The sequence below is a fragment of the Perognathus longimembris genome, chromosome 6, assembly GCF_023159225.1.
Source record: "Perognathus longimembris pacificus isolate PPM17 chromosome 6, ASM2315922v1, whole genome shotgun sequence".
NCBI lineage: Eukaryota > Metazoa > Chordata > Mammalia > Rodentia > Heteromyidae > Perognathus > Perognathus longimembris.
In genome coordinates, this window is record NC_063166.1 from 46353914 (window position 1) to 46373892 (window position 19979).

Below are 19979 nucleotides of genomic sequence, written 5' to 3' on the forward strand. Positions count from 1 at the left end.
CACTTGCAACATTCTGTGAATCAATTGCTTAGATTAGGTAAATGTGGTCTAGATCTCCTTTATAATCCTAGCTACTCAGGAGGCTGTGATCTGAGGATCATGATTGGAAGCCAGTGAGGGGAGAACAGTCTGCGAGACTATCTCCAATTAACCACCTGAAAACCAAAAATAGAGCTGTGGCTCAAAGTGGTAGAGAGCTAGCCTTGAACAAAATTGCTCAGGGACAGCACCCATACCCTGAGTTCAATCCTTACACCTCACACGAAAGAAAGAAAGAAAGAAAGAAAGAAAGAAAGAAAGAAAGAAAGAAAGAAAGAAAGAAAGAAAGAAAGAAAGAAAGAAAGAAAGAAAGAAAGAAAGAAAGAAAGAAAGAAAGAAAGAAAGAAAGAAAGAAAGAAAGAAGAAAAGAAAGAAAGAAAGAAAGAAAGAAAGAAAGAAAGAAAGAAAGAAAGAAAGAAAGAAGAAAGAAGGAAGCAAAGAAAGAAAGAAAGGGAAAGAAAGAGGGGGGAAATGGAGGAAGGAAGGAAGGAAGGGAAGGAAGGAAGGAAGGAAGGAAGGAAGGAAGGAAGGAAGGAAGGAAGGAAGGAAGGGAAGAAATGAAAAAGAGAGGCATTTATTGAAAAGAGATCAACACCCCAACTCCATCCTCAGTCAAGAAATCTGTTCTTGACCCTGCCCCTCTGTGGTGATGGATTTAGCCACATCATTGGATTGAATGTCAGATAAACTAGCTCTACAACTTTAGTTCTTTGCCCTTTCACAGTTTACCCACTTACATCTAGTTGGAGTTAATGACTGGTTGGAGTTATTGACACCTTTGCATTTACATAAACCTTAATTCTTAATACCATGGTATTGGAAACAAGGTGATGATTGGATGGCATTAATTATGGAAGTTGAGGTCATTTGAAACTCCTTGGACTAAATGCAATAGTCATTTAGTCAAATAAAACTAACCTCAATACTGTCAAAATACTGCCGACAGATAATGAGGGTACACTTTTTTTGTGTGTATTTATGCAAGTCATGTACTAGCTAGGACAGATTACATCCATAGATTTAATCCATCAACATGACAGAGGAAGTTTTGTAAGGGAGAATGCCAGTTTTTCTTCTTGTACTATCATTTTCTGACTTTGATCTTTTGGTGTGTACACTGCTTTGTTTATTTATAGTTATATCATATTCAGGAAGAAAGAAAATCATTTCAAAAGAAATTGTGTTGACCTGAATAATGTCATAATGTAGAACACCAGTACATAGTAGAGACTTGGTAAGGACTCATTAAAAGGATTTATTTTTTAATAAGGAAGCACTTTCCTTTAGATGATTTTCTTGACATCAGGCCTCCTGTAGTATAGAAGTCATTCATATCATTGCAGAAATATTCTTACATCTGAAGCTTTGGTGTTCATTCTTGTCATTGTTGGGATTCTGATAAATGTGGACATAAGTTATTTTCTGATAGTGTGAAGAAAAAAAGGAGAAATTTAGCCTGGCACAGGTGGCTCACACATATAATCCTAGCTACTCAGAGAGCTGAGATCTGAAGAGCAATATTTAAAGTAAATCTGTACAGAAAAGTCCCTGTGAGACTTATATCCAATAAACACCCAAAGAGGCAGAACATTAGCCTTGAGCAAGAGAGCTTCAGGGACAACACCTAGGCCTTAAGTTCAAACCTCATGACAAAAAAAAAAAAAAGAAAAAACAGACAGAGAGAGAGATAGAGAGAGATTCTTTATTTAAGTACTGTTTTTAAACTGCTTGGTTCTTAAACGAAGTTGAAACAAGAATATTTATGTAAAGCACTCCAGTTTCCCAAAATCATAATCCTGAAATCTCTTCCTTCCTTCCTTCCTTCCTTCCTTCCTTCCTTCCTTTCTTCCTTCTTTCCTTCTTTTATCATATTTTGTTTTTGTTGGTCATGGGGCTTGAACTCAGAGCTTGGACACTATCCTTTAGCTCTTTTTGGATCAATTCTAACTCTACCACTTTGAGCCAAAGCACCATTTCCCATTTCTGGTAGTTAATTGGAGCTAAAAGGACTTTTCTGCCCTGGCTGGCTTTGAACCGTGATCCTCAGGTCTCAGCCTCCTGCATAGCCAGGATTGCAGGTGTGATACTGTAATCTGAAATCTCTTTTCTTAGATGGAGAGTTCTTCTCCTATATGTGTTTTTTACATTTTCATGTTGATTCTAGTATGCATTGCTATTGAGCTAACCAAAAAGAATTTAGCTAAAGCATTAAGTTTCTGGCTGAATGTTTCTTGTACATATATCAGAGAGTTAGACTGAAAAATTACGTTTTTGTGAAAGTTTCTCTTTGATGATTTACTTTTTGTCACTGGAAAAAATTTAGACTTTGTTAAACTTCTGATTTGTAGCTCTATTCATGCCATTGTTACTCTAGTTTCTACAGGAATCACATTCGAATTTCTTTTTACTCTCTTTAAATATAACCTTACACATTAAAAAAATCTTCAGGAGGATAACTGTTGTACAAATGATCTGCAGTTTAATTTATGTGATCTGGCAGTCTTTATATACCTTAAATGGAAAATTAACCAATTATCATTGTCACTGCAGCAAGAGGTTTTTATCTGTGGAGCTCTTATCAGCCATGTAATGTGCATAGAGAGGAAAAGTTTTAATTGTCCAGATGAGTAAAGTTTGGCTGTGTTGTTTTATCCTAGACTGATTTAGGTATGATAAGATTAAGCAGGTCTGTGTTAATTTTTAGTATCTGTATTGGGAAGAAAATGACTGATAAAGTGACTCATAATGAAAATAGAATTCAACTTTAATTTCCATTTAGATGCTTTGAGGATTATATCATCATTAGAATTTGAATCAAATCTAGGTCTTAACTTGCCTTCCTGGAAGCACGGCAATCAAATATGTAACACACACACAGACACACAGACACACAGACACACACACACACACACACACACACACACATAATTAGGAGAGTTAATTTATTGGTGGTAATGGAACAACAAATGCTGCTTCATGTTGTACCTTTTTCCCTTTCCCTCTTTTTTTTTGATCATGTCAAACTTCTTTTTTAGTATAAGGTTATTATCTTTAAGTAATTGTACAATGGTGTTTCAATGATCAGTTTTTAAGTTCAATACATCTTGATCCATGTCAGCATCTTCTTCCATCCCTCCATTCCCACCCAGGTACTCTCCTCAATTTTCTTACTTTCATAGAATATGCACTGGATAGTATGATTCCATTTTCCTGTCCCTTCCTCTCTCTGTTCATCTACTCTGTCCCCCTAGACTTTCAAGTGCCAGTTTCCAGGTATTCTCATTTTTTTAGATTATGAGTTTGTTTATCTGAGGAGTAACACCATTTTAATTCTCTTCTGTCAATACCGTACTTTGGCGATTATGTTTGTGTGCACTTGTGTACAACCCAGTATGCATTTACTTGTACATTTACAAATGAGTTATAGCTTCCATATATAAGAGAGAACATATGTCCTTTGTCTTTCTGGGCCTGATTTACTTCACTTAAGGTAATTATTTTCTATTTCCATCCATCTCTTTGCAAAGTCAGCCTCAAAATTCTAACTGCTATTGTTTTCAACTCCAAAATAAGCTAAAAAGCATAAATGTAAGAGTAAATAATAATTATCTTTCCCACTTTCTTTTTTCTAAGTAGCTGATGATATTGTTAATCAATTTCCCATGGTTTCTCTTTCAAATCATCAATGAATGGCATTTTAACATGGGTGGTTAAATAATATTTCCCACTAAAAATAAAAGTATAGTAACATTTTGTGTTCTACCTTCCAACTACGAAAATTAAAATTTAGTAACATAACTTTTTCACAAAATGCTACAGATAAGAGCACTTCTTGAATATAGTCTGTGATTTTATTTTCATTTTTATGTGTGTGAAAATGAGAGAACTTATAAGAGACAGAGCCTGAATGGCAGTGGAGATTGCTAGGAGAAGGCTGTATTCCTGGCAACTCTCTCTTAGCAAAGAGAACAATTTTAATCAGTTACTAAAATATTTGTGATCCATATGTTCATCTTTGCTCACTCCCATATGCCCATATTCTCTTTTATCTTGCTGGATGATGACTTTATGATTCAGGCAGGCAAGAATAATACCTCGCTGACTTTAGAGCTTGATGCTATTTCAAAATGTGTCCTGGTAATTATGCAAACACATATATCCAGCCTGTTAGCACTTTGAGCTAGTTACGTGAATACCAGTTGGTTCTTCCTTCATGGGAAGAATTATATGCTGCATCCTCCCACTGCTGCTGGAATAATGTATCAAGGAAGCCTTGGACTGGGAACTGCATTACCATTCACCTGCCAGAATCAAGTCCAATGCCAAACCGGAACGTACATGGCAAAAAAAGGGGTGACAGACACAATGTGGTTACAGTTACTTCTGATAATGTTTTTCAACAGGGGGAAGTAAAACAGAATCCCCAAAACATTTGGTAGTTTTAATCTCACCTTGGTAGTTTTACCTAAACTTTTTCTAAGACAAATTTGATCATGAGCTTCAGTGGACACTAAGTTAAATAATGTTGGCTTCTGTGTAATAGTTGGTATCCATTACAATAGCTGTGTGAGAACTAGTTGAAACTGAAGACTTAAAATTATGTGGATTAGCCATCCATTTTATTTTCAATCTATGTTGGTTTGAGAGTTGTATGATTTCTCACAACCAATTACACAATTTTAAAGCCAAATCATCTATCTTAATGCAAGATTTTTTTAAAATCCAGAAATCATTGACTATGTAAGTGATTTAAATTGAGACATTATTGACTGTAGAAGTGATTGTATTTTCAACAATCATTTTCCACTTGGACAGCAAATGGCTTTGTAATAAACACATTGTTAATATACCCACAAGGAAAAAAAAAACCCTGTAAGGAACCAACCATGTTTAATTAAACTTGGGTTTCCAAACTTTAGACCAAATAACTGAAATGCAGCCAGTGTGTTCATGGCTGGAGATACTCAGAAAGAGCTGAGTGAGCTAGAGGAGTCAGCGGGTGTGCCCCCAGGAGCGGTAGCAGGAAAAGCAGGGGATCGCAGCCCCGTGTTGGCAAACGTTATTAGGAGCCCGTCTCTGTGTTTGCATTCAAGCTGTCTTTGCCACTGCTCCTGTAGGAGTTGCGAGAAAAAGCAAGTGCACATTATAGCATGGATTGTTTTCAACAGGCTTGGCTTTAGCAAATCTGTTGCACCCCTATGACAGGGTTTCTTTGCTGTCAAACAGAATACCCAGCTGGCAGAGCAATGCTGTTCAGAAGGGAGGGGTGCAGATAGATTGTGTTCATCAAGCAATAGGAATATTACCGATTCTTCCCGAACTTCACGGGGAGTGGAAGCAATGTTTCTTTAGCCAAACCATTACAAAAGTTTTCTTTTTCATCCTTCTCTTTAGAAAGAAAAAAAAGGCTTTGTAGATGACACTTCATTAAATCAAAGCCTTTAAATATACTAACTACATTAAGGCAAGTCTCATAAAGAAAATAGTCACGGACACAGAATTAAAATATATTAATCTATAATTAAGACAAAGGCTTTGGTTTTATTTTTTTTTTAAAGAAAAGGAGTCAAGTTTTTTTTTTTATTGTTCAGAGGTGATCTTGAGTCTCACTGAAGCAAACACACAAGCTTATGTATTTTTTAATACGAAGTGCGAGATTTCACTAAAAAAGGTTAAAATTGAAGTGAGTAATCTTCGGTGCATAATGCAATTGTTAATTTTAGCTCCTTGCGTGGGTGCCGCTCTGACTTGAACAGCAGGCTGTAGCCTTCATTAGAGAAGAAGCAAGCAGCCGGAGACAGGTGGAGCTGGATCAAGCCGCGAACGTGATTTGCTGGAAGCCGGTCATTAGTGTTAGAAACCCTGTCTTGTTTATCTAGTGCCTCGCCCTGCCATGAATGTTGCAATTATTATTATTTACTTTTCATGTGTTTTTCAGGCTGACGATGATGTGTCAAACCGTGTGAGGGCACTGCATGGCGATGGGTGTTCTGAGCTGTTAATGGGGACATGGGACACCAGTTGTCTGGAATCACTTGCGTGGATTTTTCCGGCGAGGAGCAACAGAAGCTTAGTAAGTCGCCAAGACCTACAACAAGAACTCTCCGGGAAAGGTAAAGGTCTTGTCTGCCTGCCACTTCATCCGTGCTTTATTCTTTCATCCACGATTATGCCTATGTGCCTGGACTAGATCACTTGGATGGCTTGTGGTTTGGAAAATTGGTGCTCAATTAACGCATTCCATTTCAAATCTAGTCATATGATCTGGGTTTTTGTTGTTGTTGTTGTTTTCTGAAACGATCTTAAAAAATGAGTTGGTACAACAGAAGTCCTTTCTCCTCCCCCTACCTAATACACTGAGGAACAAGCTGTTTGTGGTTGAGAAATGAAACTTTTATTTTGTTAACCACACACACACTGAGTGCCACGGCACTAAAAGACGTCTATCACAATGAGCCGGATCTTCAAACTTCCCCAAACAGAAAAGCACTGCTCACTTAAAGACTTAAACTACTGTTCTTTAGGGAAACTTTTCTTTGTACATTCCCACAATCCTTTGCCAAATGAGCCTGTATACTTCAAAGAGATCATTCCATACCATCTGTTCTGCCATGGTAGATTTTAGTGAATTACCACTATAAATTGCTGTGGTGTAGATTTTTCTCATGCTTCTTATTTCCATTCAAAAAGAAGGTAAATGGTAAATTGTAATTAAATACTCTCAGAGAAACATCTAAGGCATTGATTTATCCAATAATAATTGTCATTGCAGCCATTGTAGATGTCATTACTTGAGGAGTTTGAGAAAGAATTTGCTCTATGCACTATATGTGTGTGTCTCTCTCTCCTTCCCTTGACCTAGTTTTCCTTTCTTTTTTCCTCCCTTTCTCACTTTGTCCAATTCTCCTTCCCTCCATTCCTTCTTTCCTTCCTTCTTTCCTTCCTCCTTCCTTCTCTTCTTCCCTCCCCCCTCCTTCTTTTTCCCTTCCTTCCTTGCTTCCTTCCTTCCTTGCTTCCTTCCTTCCTTGCTTCCTTCCTTCCATCCTTCCTTCCCTACCTCTTTCACATAGCTTAAAAACTGAAGAGGAAATGAATGCCAAATTCTCAATGGTTCTCATTTGACAGCACATCAGAGAGTGAATAGGCATCAAGGATTTTCTGGAGGTAGGGAGGGGAAAAAGAACAGGCTTTCATAGTGAAGAGCCATTTGCAGTCTGTGTAGTCATCTGTTAAGGGCATGGAGTGGCAGAGTGCAGTAGAATGGCTTCATCAGAGCTAAAGTCTTCCTTCCACAGGAGCCTGCAGCCCAGGCAGCTGACAGGAGCCTGGCTTAGCTTTTAATAATGCAGCTGTCACTCTGAAGCCTGAAAATGTTGACCCTGGATGGTTGACTGCCAAAATCAAATGCCAAATTTATAACTGAATTATTACCTCTTCGGTTGAGTTTTGACCCTTGTAAAGTATACTTTATTCCTTGTACCTCAGGGAGTGTTTCTATGGTTGAAACTTAAAAATAATTGTTGAATCATCTTGGAGATGCTACAGATGATCAGTACTAGGTTTTGACTCAGGTTTTGAGAGGCATTTGTTCAAGATTTGGAGATATAGTCTCATTTTCTTGTTCTACTTTGCAGTAGGGCGTGGGCACTGGCAGTTGGGTGGGAGTTATATGTCTCCAGGAAGGTTTGCTGGTCCATTTTGATAGAAGGTGTGTTCACAAGTGTGTGTGCCTGTTTGCTTGGGAAGTGGATGGGAAATCGCACCTGCCTCTATGTCGCATCTCATCTTGCTCAGTCCTGCTCTCTGTGTAAGTCTGGTGGAACGCCTGTGCCACTCATTTGAATTTGAATGCACTGAGAGAAATGAGATGTCTCAAGAATAACAATAAACACTTCACTTGCATTGATTTTATTTTCTGATACTGTAAACTTCTAGGGCATAAAACTTTGTTAATTTAAGTTATATCTGGGAGAATGTCTGAACAAGGAGACCTGAACCAGGCCTTGGTAGAGGAAGGAAGGACAGAGCAGGATGCTGCTCCAGAGAACGGCATAGTAAAATCAGAAAGTCTGGATGAAGAGGAGAAGCTGGAACTACAGGTAAGCCTGCAGAGACCCTGTTTGTCAGCCCACTGCATGCTGCTTCCTTTAATTCTAGAACATTCAGAAGGGTTCATGGTTGTAGGAGTTCAAATACTTAAAATAATGATTACAAAATCACTTAAGAGTAATATTCTCCATTTTTTTCCAAACGAAATCACAGTATAGAATGCATTTTGAAATGAATAGTATTTATGGAACATAGTTCACTGCCAAATTTTCCCACAGCATTTCCATATGGATTGCTAGGTCAGTTGGTGTTGTCTGTGTGTTCATCAGAAACAGCTTTAGGCTATCTGAATCTTAGAAATGGATTTGCTATTTCATGGAAAGGTGTAGTCTCTACTCATAGGTAAGAAATGCCAATGACATGAGTTCTGTTGACATTCATAGCAAGCTGAGGTTTAAATCTTACTATCCCACAAACCTAAGGCCAAGAAACCCCAGGGAAAGAGTCACTACGCCAGACAGGAGGAGGGGAATGCTGGGAAGAACTTCAAGGAAGAGGGGAAGGGTCCTGATCAACTGTGCTACAATTTACAAGAGAAAAATTTGATTGAGGGAACATGAACTGAACTTGCAAACAGGCTGTACTGATGCTTTTCTACAAACTAAACTATAAATGTATTCACTCTTTTTATATTCCAGTAGTTTATATAATAAGGCTAGTAACCTCATAGTGATTCCTTTAAAGCTAGCTTTTCTCCTCTCCTGTGTTTGCTGTAAGGAGAAAGATCTAAAAGTTAATAGGTTCAAAGTGTTTAATAAGTCACTAAAAGTTTTAGACAGCTGTCAGTGTAGTTTTCTCTGCTATAAATGATGACACCTCTCCTCTCTCTCTCTCTCTCTCTCTCTCATTGCTTTACTGTTTGTTCTCTCTTGTTTTGAACACTCAGAGGCGGCTGGCAGCTCAGAACCAAGAGAGAAGAAAATCCAAGGTAGGGTTTGAGAGTCTGCCGAGCCCCTATTATCTATAAATTGCTCATTGCCCATCTCAGTTCACTATGTGGGTTCACAGTTCAGATGCAAAAGGTTGCACTTGCATGATTTTGCTTACTACCTTTCCTTATCACTCAAATGTTTCTTAATTAGAAGGTTTTGAGTCTAAATAGCTGTGCTTTTGTACATCTGAGCTCTTTCCTTACTTGGATATTTGGGTATGCTTTACTAAACACGGAGCCACATGTTCTGTTTCATTGTAAATAAAACTTGGAGTGAATGTTTCAGTTTCATCAAGTGAAGTCTTCCTTGAAGTAAATAAGTCCAGTTATTCCCCACATATTCTTTATTCTTGCTTTGATTCATCTTCCCAGTCAAATCCTCTTCAAACTTAGTTTCAGGGGAAAGCAATTTTGAGGCTTTTCTTTCTCCTAATATGCTCATGAAATCTCCTCTCCTCATACTTCATGTGCCCCCAATGAGATGGTCATAGTTAGCTAAAATTGTCCCTTCAGTTTGTCCATTCGCATCCAGCTTCTCTCTGTCCTCAGCAGAACAAAACTTCTGATGCTTGGCCCTGATACACACAGAAGCAAGCATCCGTCTCGGAGCCTAGATGTAAAAACTTTGATTTAGGAAAGTCCTGTGAACCTGGAGATTAGTTGATTGATTTCCTGAGAAGGCATCTGTTTGTTTTTCGTTATGTCTTTATTTTCCATTCCTTCCCTTTTTTCAACCCCAACCTCAGTCAGGAGCTGGAAAAGGTAAACTGACTCGGAGTCTTGCAGTCTGTGAGGAGTCATCGGCCAGAGCAGGGGGCGAAGGTCTTCAGGATCAGGTATATCCCCTGTCAGTACTGTCAATTGCATGAGCTGGAATTGTCTTTGTGTGCATGCTGCGTCATTGGGCATTCAACTACAGTGTTGGATGGGGGTGGGGGAATACAAAACTGAAGAAAGAATTGACTTGCTTCATCTCCTGGTGATGAGACATTTTCCAAGAGGTTTTTTTTTTTTTTTTTTTAAAGTTTATTACAGAGTATTACGTTTGTTTTTTTCCAGACTCTCTGAACACTGCAAATGGGAAGGAATTCAAAAGAATTTAGATTAATACTTTAAAAAGTAACCACAGTAGTGCTGAACTTCCTCAAAGGCTCTCTCTGTCTTGATAAGGCTGAACCAAATATAGTCCTAAGTTACCCCATCTCCTTCCTTTTTGGAGATGGCTTACCTCAACTCCCCAAAATACACTTGCCTATAAGAAACACAGCAGTTGGCTCATAGGAGACTTAAAGGAATGAGGTCATTGAACATTGGAGAAATACTTTTATAGCCTTTGGTGGAGTTTCTTAGTATTGCAAAATATTGTCCAGAAATGAATCTGAGCTTGATATTACTAATACATTGCTGCATACCTTTATATTTATTTTTGTTCCTTACAGAAAGATTTTTAGGGCCTAAAATCTAAATTCAAACAAAACTCTTCCATACCAAAATGGAAAACTTCACATCTTATTTATTTTCATTTGCCTTTTAGGCATCACATTAGATTTCTATAAAAATAGTCTTGCTGCTGAAATTTTGCTTATTTTCTCAGAGGCTGAGAGCAGTCAAGACTATTTGTAAAATGATTTGTCTGTGCCCAACGGAGGGAAAATTGATTATGATATCATTATTTGTGTTTGCTTTTGTTTCGTGTTTCTCCTCTTTAATTGAAACCCTCTAAATTCTGTTTGTCGATTCAGAGAGCATTGAGAGCACTTTCTTTAAAAGGACCAAAAATAAATTCCTTATAGATTTTTGTCCTAAGAGTATTTTTTTCTGAGCTTCATTTTCTTGACATGGTACTCATGTCCTAAGGCACGGACAAGCTATCATTCAGTAGCCATTACTCTGTTTCATATACATGCTTTATTTTACTTGGGCTCTGAGAAATGTGTGGCTTTCCTTCAGCATTTTATTTGTGCTTTCTATTTTTAATGGAGATGGAAAACGGGGAATAATGTGAATACCATGGCTTGTATTATTAAATATTGATTGATGGCTTGTAATGTACTGCACATACCCTATGTTCACTCGGCGGAATGACAGACTCTGGGAGAAGTAATGACCCAGTTGTTTCCCATTCTGAATGCCAGGCAAAGGAGTATGGCTTTCTCTAGACTTAATCTTCATTTTGTCTCCTTTGACAAGGCACAGGGTGAATTTTTCTAAGAGATTATCTGTATCAGAGTACCCATCCTGAACCTAAATCTAGTTTCTCTGTACCACTGGTGCAGAGAGATAGAACGGAAAGGGTACTTCGTTGCTGCTGATTCCAAGTTCAGCAAACAAGACTAGCTTTGTAGGGAGAACTAGAGCCTACATGCTTTGCTTTGGTTAGCTGAGGAATCGTGGGAACATGGGATTCATAGAAGATACCCACATGCACACACATGTCATCAGGAGGCCATGCTGCTTCTTAAGAGAATAAAGAGCTGGTCTTTAAGCTTAGAGTCAATGCCTTCATATCATTGGCACTTACAAAAAAAAAATGTGTGGACTAAATCCCAGAGAAGAGTGGCAGAAGTGCACAGTACATGGATTATATCACTTTCCTGGTGTTTGTATGGCCACTTTATTTGGAACATTGCCTTCATTTTCCTGTGGGACCCTTTCTGCCTGTATTACTTGATCTCAGACCCACACCTGAGTCTGTCCTTGAGTGAAAGGAAGTTTGCTTTTCTAATGTTATATTACTTGCCTACCAGTGTATTTCTGCAACTTGAATCATTCTCTTACTGTTGTTGGATATAAACTTATCCTGTACCAATGTATTTATTTAACACTTGTATTTTATTATTGAGCATATCAATAAAAATATTAAAAAATAAGAGATTGTTTTTTACCAATTCTAAGCACTTTTGTGTGTTCTTTCAACACATTAATGTGTTTTTATGTATAGAAAATACACTGTTCTTTGTTTTCTGAGTACAGTATTTGTCAACACATGGCATCAGTTACTACATTTTTCAAAGTGGATATCTTTTTGCCTGTGCTCTTGCATTTATGTTTCCAAGCCTCCTTGATTTTAGGATTTAAACTCATGGAGGCTGGTTGGTTTGATTGGTTTTGAAGAAGCAATGAGACCACTTTCATGGTCCCAGTGTCAAAGTTACCCTCTTCATCAGCTGATGAGTTCATTCTTCCTCATCACAGGCCCAGCTATGTCTTCTCAGTGAGCAATGCTCAATGTTTCCTGATCACAAGAAGCCAAATAGCCAGAGCACTTCTGTGAATCCTTGCAGATTAAGACTTTGCTGCTCCACATCACATGACAAAAACACTCTAATACCAAATTACAACCAGTTTTACATACTTAGTGTATGTCCAACTCCAGGATAAACACAAGGAATTCATGAAACAAAGCTTAGATAGATATTTATGAGAACAAATTTTACCTCATTCTCTTCATCATGTTTTGTTTTGTTTCCAATCCCCTCCCCTCTGCCTGATAACTTGATTTGAGCCGGAAGTTCACAGAAATTCAAACAAAGAGAGGTGGTGGCTTCAGAGAACTTTTGTTTTATGTTTGTTAGATTATCAAGATTTGCCCAACATCATTATGAAACCCTGTTTGGAGAAGTTTTGAGAGTCAAGCTCAGATGTCACATGTAGAGAGAGTGCATGCTAGCTTTGCTTTGAGATACACAGTTAATTAGGCACTGGGAATATTTTTCCCTTACAGCATACAACTTTCCCAACAAGTAATCTCTTCCATGAAAACAAATGGGCATAGGGTTTTTGCAATAGTTTTAATCATAGCATAGATGATTCAAAAAGAAAAAAATGATTTGGCTCATTTTTCTTCAAACTAATGAACATGCTAGGAAACAAATAATTAATAAATGTGAATTCATGCAAAACAATCCTGTTTTAGTACAAAGTAGCTAATGTAAGCCCAGTTCCAGTACTCTAATGGGTTCGTTTTATACCGATCATATCACCAGTTTGGGACAACATTTTATTTTGGAAAAAGTTAACAGACACTATTCTTTTAAAAACTATACATATATAACTAACAAATACAATTTTGCTTCTTAGATTTCTAAAAGGCAGTGCTTATTTTCATCATAAAGGATAATGATCTGCTAGTGCCATCTCAAACAAATTATGATCATCCATACTTGGAATTCCTATTGTTACATCATTTGGTTTACTGTAGTAGTAGAAATCATCACTGACGTAGTTCTAAGATAGTGTTTTTATTGTAAAATGGCTATTGGGGGTTTAGGGTTTCTTCTATCTGTAGTTATGGTTCTTAAAATCTGTCTATCTTTGTTTCTGCCAGTTTTTCCTTATTAAGAGTTCTAGCAGAAGTCTTTTTTTTTGGACCTGACAGTAGCTCTGATGTAATCTTGCTGATAGAGGAATTAAAAATAAACCTGTAGAGAAAATACAAGTTGTTATCTACAGGAACTTAATTTGATTAAGGTTAATATTCATGAGGCAAAGTTTTAATACTAGATATTTCTCATGACCTCTCATTGACTTCTGAAGTTCAATTCACCTTACAGGGCAATTATTTTTCTGACAGATTTAATTTTTTTTTTTACCATTGAAGAAGGAAAAAAAAAAGAGAGAGAAATCCGCACCTGGCTTTCATTTTCCCGTACTTAGTATCTTCTGTGCAAAATGGAAACCAGATCAAGATGATTAGATCTGGCCCTAAATTATTATATTTTCTCCCCAACAGGAATCAATTCATTTACAGCTTTCCAGTTTCCCCAGCCTGCAAGAGGAGGATAAATCTAGGAAAGATGGCTCTGAAAGAGAAAAAGAAAAGGATAAAAACAAAGATAAAACCTCTGAAAAGTCCAAGATCAGAATGTTATCAAAAGGTGAATGTGATAATGTTTTCTTCATGTATTCAGCTGGGGCACACATAAAGCAGAATACAGTCCAGACTGTACTCAAATCTGCACCTCCTGGCAGACAGCACAATAAGGTTACTTGTGTAGTACTGCGTGTAAAGATGTGAACTTGGTTTTCTTTCTGTTCACAGTCTATCTCTGAAGCAAAGTGATTGTTCTTAGAATCATATGATTCTTCAGATTCAGAACTAAATTTCTTCTTTCCAATGACCAGTGTCTATAAAGGGTATAATATGAACATATTCTCAAATTTGGGTTTATTAGAACAGTTGACTTTGAGTATTGGCAGTCTTCACAGATACATGGCAACTCAATTAACAACTTTCCTGCATCTTCGCACTCATGAATGAGTTGTACAAGGGAGGTTCCTTGTGAGATGGGCATGTGTGCTTACAATGTACATTTATCAGACTCACCTCCTCCATCATTTATCAGACTCACCTCCTCCATCACTCTTCCTCATACTGCACCCCAGTCACCAATCTCAGCAGACTTTCTCTTTGATTAATGGTTTTCCTTTCACAACTGATATAGTCCCCAAAGCCCAGATGATGCCCCAGCAGACTGTCTGACTGACATCTTACTTGACATGGAAGACTCTGTTCTTGCACACATCTACTGTCAAAATTGCTGTTTCCTTTCAAAAAGCATCACTCTACTTCAATAAATAGTTTTCAAAAAATGAGATATTCCTCCTAAATCCATGGTCCTACAGTCTAGACTTATCAAATTGTCATACAAATTATTGAACAAAATATTACAAGTTCAAATGAAGAGCCCTTTAAGTACATGTCCTGGCAGAGGCTTTTTTTTTTTAAGTATCTGATAAGGAATCTGACAAGTTGTTGAAAAGCATCAGTCCCCTTTAGTATCACTCTGTAACTACATTTCTGCTTGTAAGGTTGTCTCTGATACTGCCATGTAAAACTCAAGGTATACTGAGAGAAGAGAAGTTCAGATCCTTAAACCAGTTCTAGAAAACAAGCTTTATCAGGCATAAGGAGATCTGAAAGATTTGAAAGTATTTAATGCCCTCCTGTGTTTTGTAGAAGTTAGTCTTTAAGGTATTCTTGAAGCAGAACTTTTAATTTTTACCTTCTCTGTTTTAAGAGAACACGAGTGTTGTGGGATCTCAAACTTGTGAGGTCTCCATGTGCTGCGAGTACCTGTCATATGACGGCTGGGCCTTGCCCGGTTCCCACGCAGAGCATAGAATGTGTGCTCGCTGCCTACACCCCCACACTGCACCACGCACACTTCCCCTCCTGTGACATTGAGGCATCTCCACAGTCAGGATCCCTTCAGTGCTCCAGGCTCATTTTTATTCTGCTGCTGTACTATCAGGCTGCAGGTTTGGGGGAATGAATATTTTCACGCCAGTCATTTCATCTCAAATTTACCTGAGCAGAAAGAAAAAGGTTGACAAATCCCTTTCTGCCCCACCTTGCGACTGTCATTCCTGACAACTCCATCCTGTTTATTGCAGATTGCAGCCAAGAATATACGGATTCTACAGGCATAGACTTACATGAGTTTCTGATTAACACTTTAAAGAATAATTCCAGGTAAACTATTAACTAAGCCTTTTATTTTGAGAAGGTTCAAATAGAATCTCACAAAGTTATTAATCCAAGCAACTTCTAGGAAATCAGGTATAGTGTGTGTGTGTGTGTGTGTGTGTGTGTGTGTGTGTGTGTGTGTGTTAAAGAGACAGTGTCCTGCATTTCTCTTTCCTGTTAGTTCTTTGCATGTTATAGCTTGTAGATGGCCTTAACACCTAGTTAACACCAGGTTTTTCTCTCCTGGTGACAAAAAGATGTCTGGCCAATGGGAAAATAATGAGAATGAAATGACTGACGTTAAATCATTTGATGATGCTCTAAATAGTTTACATACCTATCTAAAATCAATACTTGAATTTTGTCTTTCTAATTTTATTTTTTTCAAATTTTTATTATCAAACTGATGTACAGAGAGGTTACAGTTTCATACGTTAGGCACTGGATACATTTCTTGTACTGTTTGTTACCTTGTCCCTCATACCCCCCTCCCTCCTCCCCCTTTCCCTTTCCCCCCTGAGTTGTTCAGTTCACTTACACCAAACAGTTTTGCAAGTATTGCTTTTGTAGTTGTTTGTCTTTTTTTTACCCTGTGTCTCTCAATTTTGGTATTCCCTTTCAATTTCCTACTTCTAATACCAGTATACACGGTTTCCAATATACTCAGATAGGATTACAGAGATAGTGTAGGTACAACCACAGGAAGGTGATACAAGAACATCATCAATAATAGAAGCTACAGATACAGATGGGACGTTGAAAGTAGTTACAACTGTGTTAAAACAATCGTTTCCATAACATGGAGTTCATTTCACTTAGCATCATCTTATGTGTTCATAAGGGTATAGCTATTGGGCTCTTGTGATGCTCTGCTATGACTTGCCTAAACCTGTACTAATTATTCCCAATAAAGAAGATCATAGAATCCATGTTTCTTTGGGTCTTGTCTTTCTAATTTTCAGTTAAAACATATTTTTATTTGTTGTGCTTTATAATCCCAGTACCTTGCATGCCATAAATAGCCTTAAGGATCATTGAAAAACCATGAAATCCTTGACAAATAAGATGATCTTTTTTTATAGAGAAACAGTATGCAAATAAATGATCAACAGTTTTCAAAGATACATTAGCTAGATTTGTAAGCACTTCCATGTCAATCACTTTTTTCAGGCAGCTAATATACTATTTAAGTCATTGGGAAATGGAAACTGAAAACCTTTTATTTTTAACATTTGTTTTTCAGGGACAGGCTGATCCTCTTGAAAATGGAGCAGGAAATTATTGATTTCATTGGTGACACCAAGTATGTGTATTGCAATGCTGGCAAACTTTATGATGTGTCTTAGTTTAGTATTTAGGTTTCATTATTCCTTCTGGAGTAAAGCATTGTTTAGCATGGTTTTCGATTGGTCAAAGGAGATGGTATTGGAGGTAGGAGCTGGGCACTGATGGGAACTGTGTCTTGAATCATGGTACTCTTGCTTATTAAATTTCTGACAAAATGGCCATAAACTGGGGGCCACTGATTAGCATAGAATAAGCAACCCTTTTCATTTTTATTATAGTTTTTTAATGGGCTCCAGCTGGCTGTCATCAGTTATGCCTGGAAATAATTGTGCTGCTTTTGGTGTAAACTGGGTAATGACACCTCTCCAGATAGGCATCTGCAGCCATGTATTATATCCCACCATTTTTCCTGGGCCTGCCTCCGTGGATGAAGCCACATGGATTAAAGCAGAATATTTTCCAACAGACAGAAAGTTCTCTTTGACAAGAGAAAGGTGCAACTCTGAAACAATGACCCTTATTGCAGCTTGATCAATGAATCTCTAACAAGTAGAAATTTCAGCTGGCAATGGGGAGCTGAAGGGAGGCCAGAAATTCATTGAGCTTTGGTGGTTTGAATGCAACTGAACAGTGGTGTACATGCCTGTAAAATTTCCTCTGGAGCAGCAGTGAATGTGCTGACCCCACTCTTTGTGATCACTGTGTTTCAGTAACCATTACAAGAAGTTCCCGCAGATGTCTTCTTATCAGAGGATGCTTGTCCACCGGGTGGCAGCGTATTTCGGATTGGATCATAATGTGGATCAGACAGGGAAATCTGTAATCATCAACAAGACTGGCAGCACCAGAATGTAAGCCCCAAGTACTACATTACTTTAGCATTTGCTTTGTCTCCTATGGATTCACATATAAGAGCACTGTGTAAGAGTCTAAGTACATGACATTTAAAATGCACACTGTTATTTATCTTTTGCTCTTATCAGCAACACTGTGGCATTTATCTGTAGACAATTATCTGAGAACTCAAGCAAGCAGATGAGATTTAAGCAATAAAGCACATTTATTCTCTAATCTTTTTATTTTTTTATTTTGGCATAGTTCCTGAAACATGATTTTCCTCCTATCATTAGTATGCCATGAAATGACAAATAAAACTATGTACAATACAACTCAAATTGACAATAACAGACTTTTCAAAAATCATGACATGTGCAGGCTGATTGTTTTTTACTTTTCCTTTTTCTGACTTAAAGACATCTATATCATTGTGCTTTCTGGAACAACAACAAAAACAACAAAACCTAGAGAAAGCTTCTAAAATCCAGTTCTCCTCTGTGTAGTCATCCCAATAGGGTTGTTCTGTTGTGTTCCTTGCAAATCAAGAATTTTGAGCTCGCTGATATCCATATTTTAGCTGTAAAAGGTTAACAATTTGCCTTTTTTTTCCTTAAAACAATCACATTTTTTATCTTGCTATTTTTTCCCATTTTATTGAGGTATCCATGCATAATGCATATTCATTGGCTTTGAAACATGGAACTTTCTGTGTTGAATCCAGAAAACTTATAAATACAGTATAGCCACAGTGTCACAAAAGTCTTATGAAACTCCAACAACAGCCCAATGTAAAGTTCCCTCTCTTATAACTTCTTCATCTTATAATCCCATACTTGGTGAACCTGTTTAAATTGCTTGAGTCTGTAGGCCTGCCATGGAAGTGAAGGAGCTCTTGTGGCAAGCATAGTATCGTGGTTCAAATACTTTTTTATTTTCTACTCGCCAGAGGTTGGGCCCTGTGGGATGGAGATGAGGCTCTTTATCTACTCAGACTAGGGTGTGCTCAGCAGAGGCAGAGGGACTGTCATAGTGGAAGGATGTACACTGGGAGATCTGGGCCCAAGCTTAGCTATTATCTAAGGACACTGAGTATTTTCTCTCTGGGTTTCAAATGACTTATGTATCTGTGGAACCATTTGAAGTGGATAATGTTTAAGGGCTCTCAAGGCTTTAGAATTATTGGGTCCTTTGGTTGCAGTCTCCTGTGCTGGAAAAACTCCTTTTGAAATTTGCTAGCTTTCTGCTTTGTGTGATGGTTGACCTGTGTACCTCCTATTTTGATGGGAGTGAGAATTAAAGATCATTGTACTTTAATCCACTACATTTTCTTCCCTCCCCATCAAATACTGCAAGTTGTTTTACTTTTATTACTTTTGACAGTTTGCATTCTCCATTATGGTTTCTTTTCTCTTTTTATAAAATTGTCTTTCAGATACCATAATGTAGAAATCAGAAAATAGAGAAGCAATTGACAAGTTCGTTTAAATGTTTTGCTTTCTCTGCAAAGCCATGGAGCACATGGAGAAACCCATAGATTAAGTAGATTGAGCTTGAAATAGTTTGAGCTGGTAAAATCTACACTGATTTTGCAACAACATATTCATATATATATATATATTTGTAAAATAGTTTTGGGGAATTAAGCATTGGTCATATTCTTTGGAGACTTTGAAGATGCCTGGGAAATCTCATTTGGATACTTGCTTAGTTTGTTTACTCCAAAAAGCTACCCATTTCTTATACTGATTTTAGTTAAACTGAAATAACACTTGAACTTTAAGATTTTAATTACTCCATCCAGGGTAACCACATTTCAAGGATTCACACTGGATAATGCATGTGGAAAATACCAAATGCTCTCATTGGATAATGCATGTGTAAAATCTTCTTGTGATTTTAGACACTTCTATCAGTAACTTCTAGATCCTTTGTTTGTCTCCTAGTTCCCCACTAATAGGTATCATATTACTAAATATTTTCACTTCACGGAAAGCACCAGTTTTGTGAGATTTAAAAGTGGCCATTTAAAAATACATCCCACATGTTCGCACTTTCAGGAGGAGTGAATAGTGAGTGTGAGTAGAGAATGCGCCTTGAGATGTGCTTACACTTTCAATAGCATGTCAGGGCTTGAACCTGCCTCAGCCCCTGCTCCTATGGATCATCCTTTAAAAACCTTTCCATGAGTCAAATTATGTCTACTCCCAAAAGACAGATGAGCATTAGTGATAATATTTCAAGGCATTTCCTAATGGATAGAGCTCAACAGCATTCAATCCACTGTTGTCAAGTCTTCCTGTTCTATCT

The 19979-nt window shown here is 37.6% G+C and overlaps 1 protein-coding gene across 3 annotated transcripts in view; it reads left to right on the forward strand.

The window, feature by feature from the left end:
* Arpp21 (cAMP regulated phosphoprotein 21) overlaps positions 1 to 19979 on the forward strand; it is a 165707-nt gene that overhangs the window by 40255 nt on the left and 105473 nt on the right. For 2 of the 3 annotated variants that reach the window (XM_048348649.1, XM_048348650.1), the window contains exons 2-9: positions 5978 to 6152; positions 7975 to 8138; positions 9035 to 9076; positions 9826 to 9915; positions 13812 to 13956; positions 15476 to 15554; positions 16792 to 16851; positions 17546 to 17686. In XM_048348649.1, coding sequence (XP_048204606.1) covers positions 8013 to 8138; positions 9035 to 9076; positions 9826 to 9915; positions 13812 to 13956; positions 15476 to 15554; positions 16792 to 16851; positions 17546 to 17686 — 683 coding nt within the window. In that variant the 5' untranslated portion in view covers positions 5978 to 6152; positions 7975 to 8012. Of the gene's footprint in view, positions 1 to 5977; positions 6153 to 7974; positions 8139 to 9034; positions 9077 to 9825; positions 9916 to 10138; positions 10290 to 13811; positions 13957 to 15475; positions 15555 to 16791; positions 16852 to 17545; positions 17687 to 19979 lie in introns of those variants that run through there. The other variant, XM_048348651.1, reaches the window with a different exon arrangement.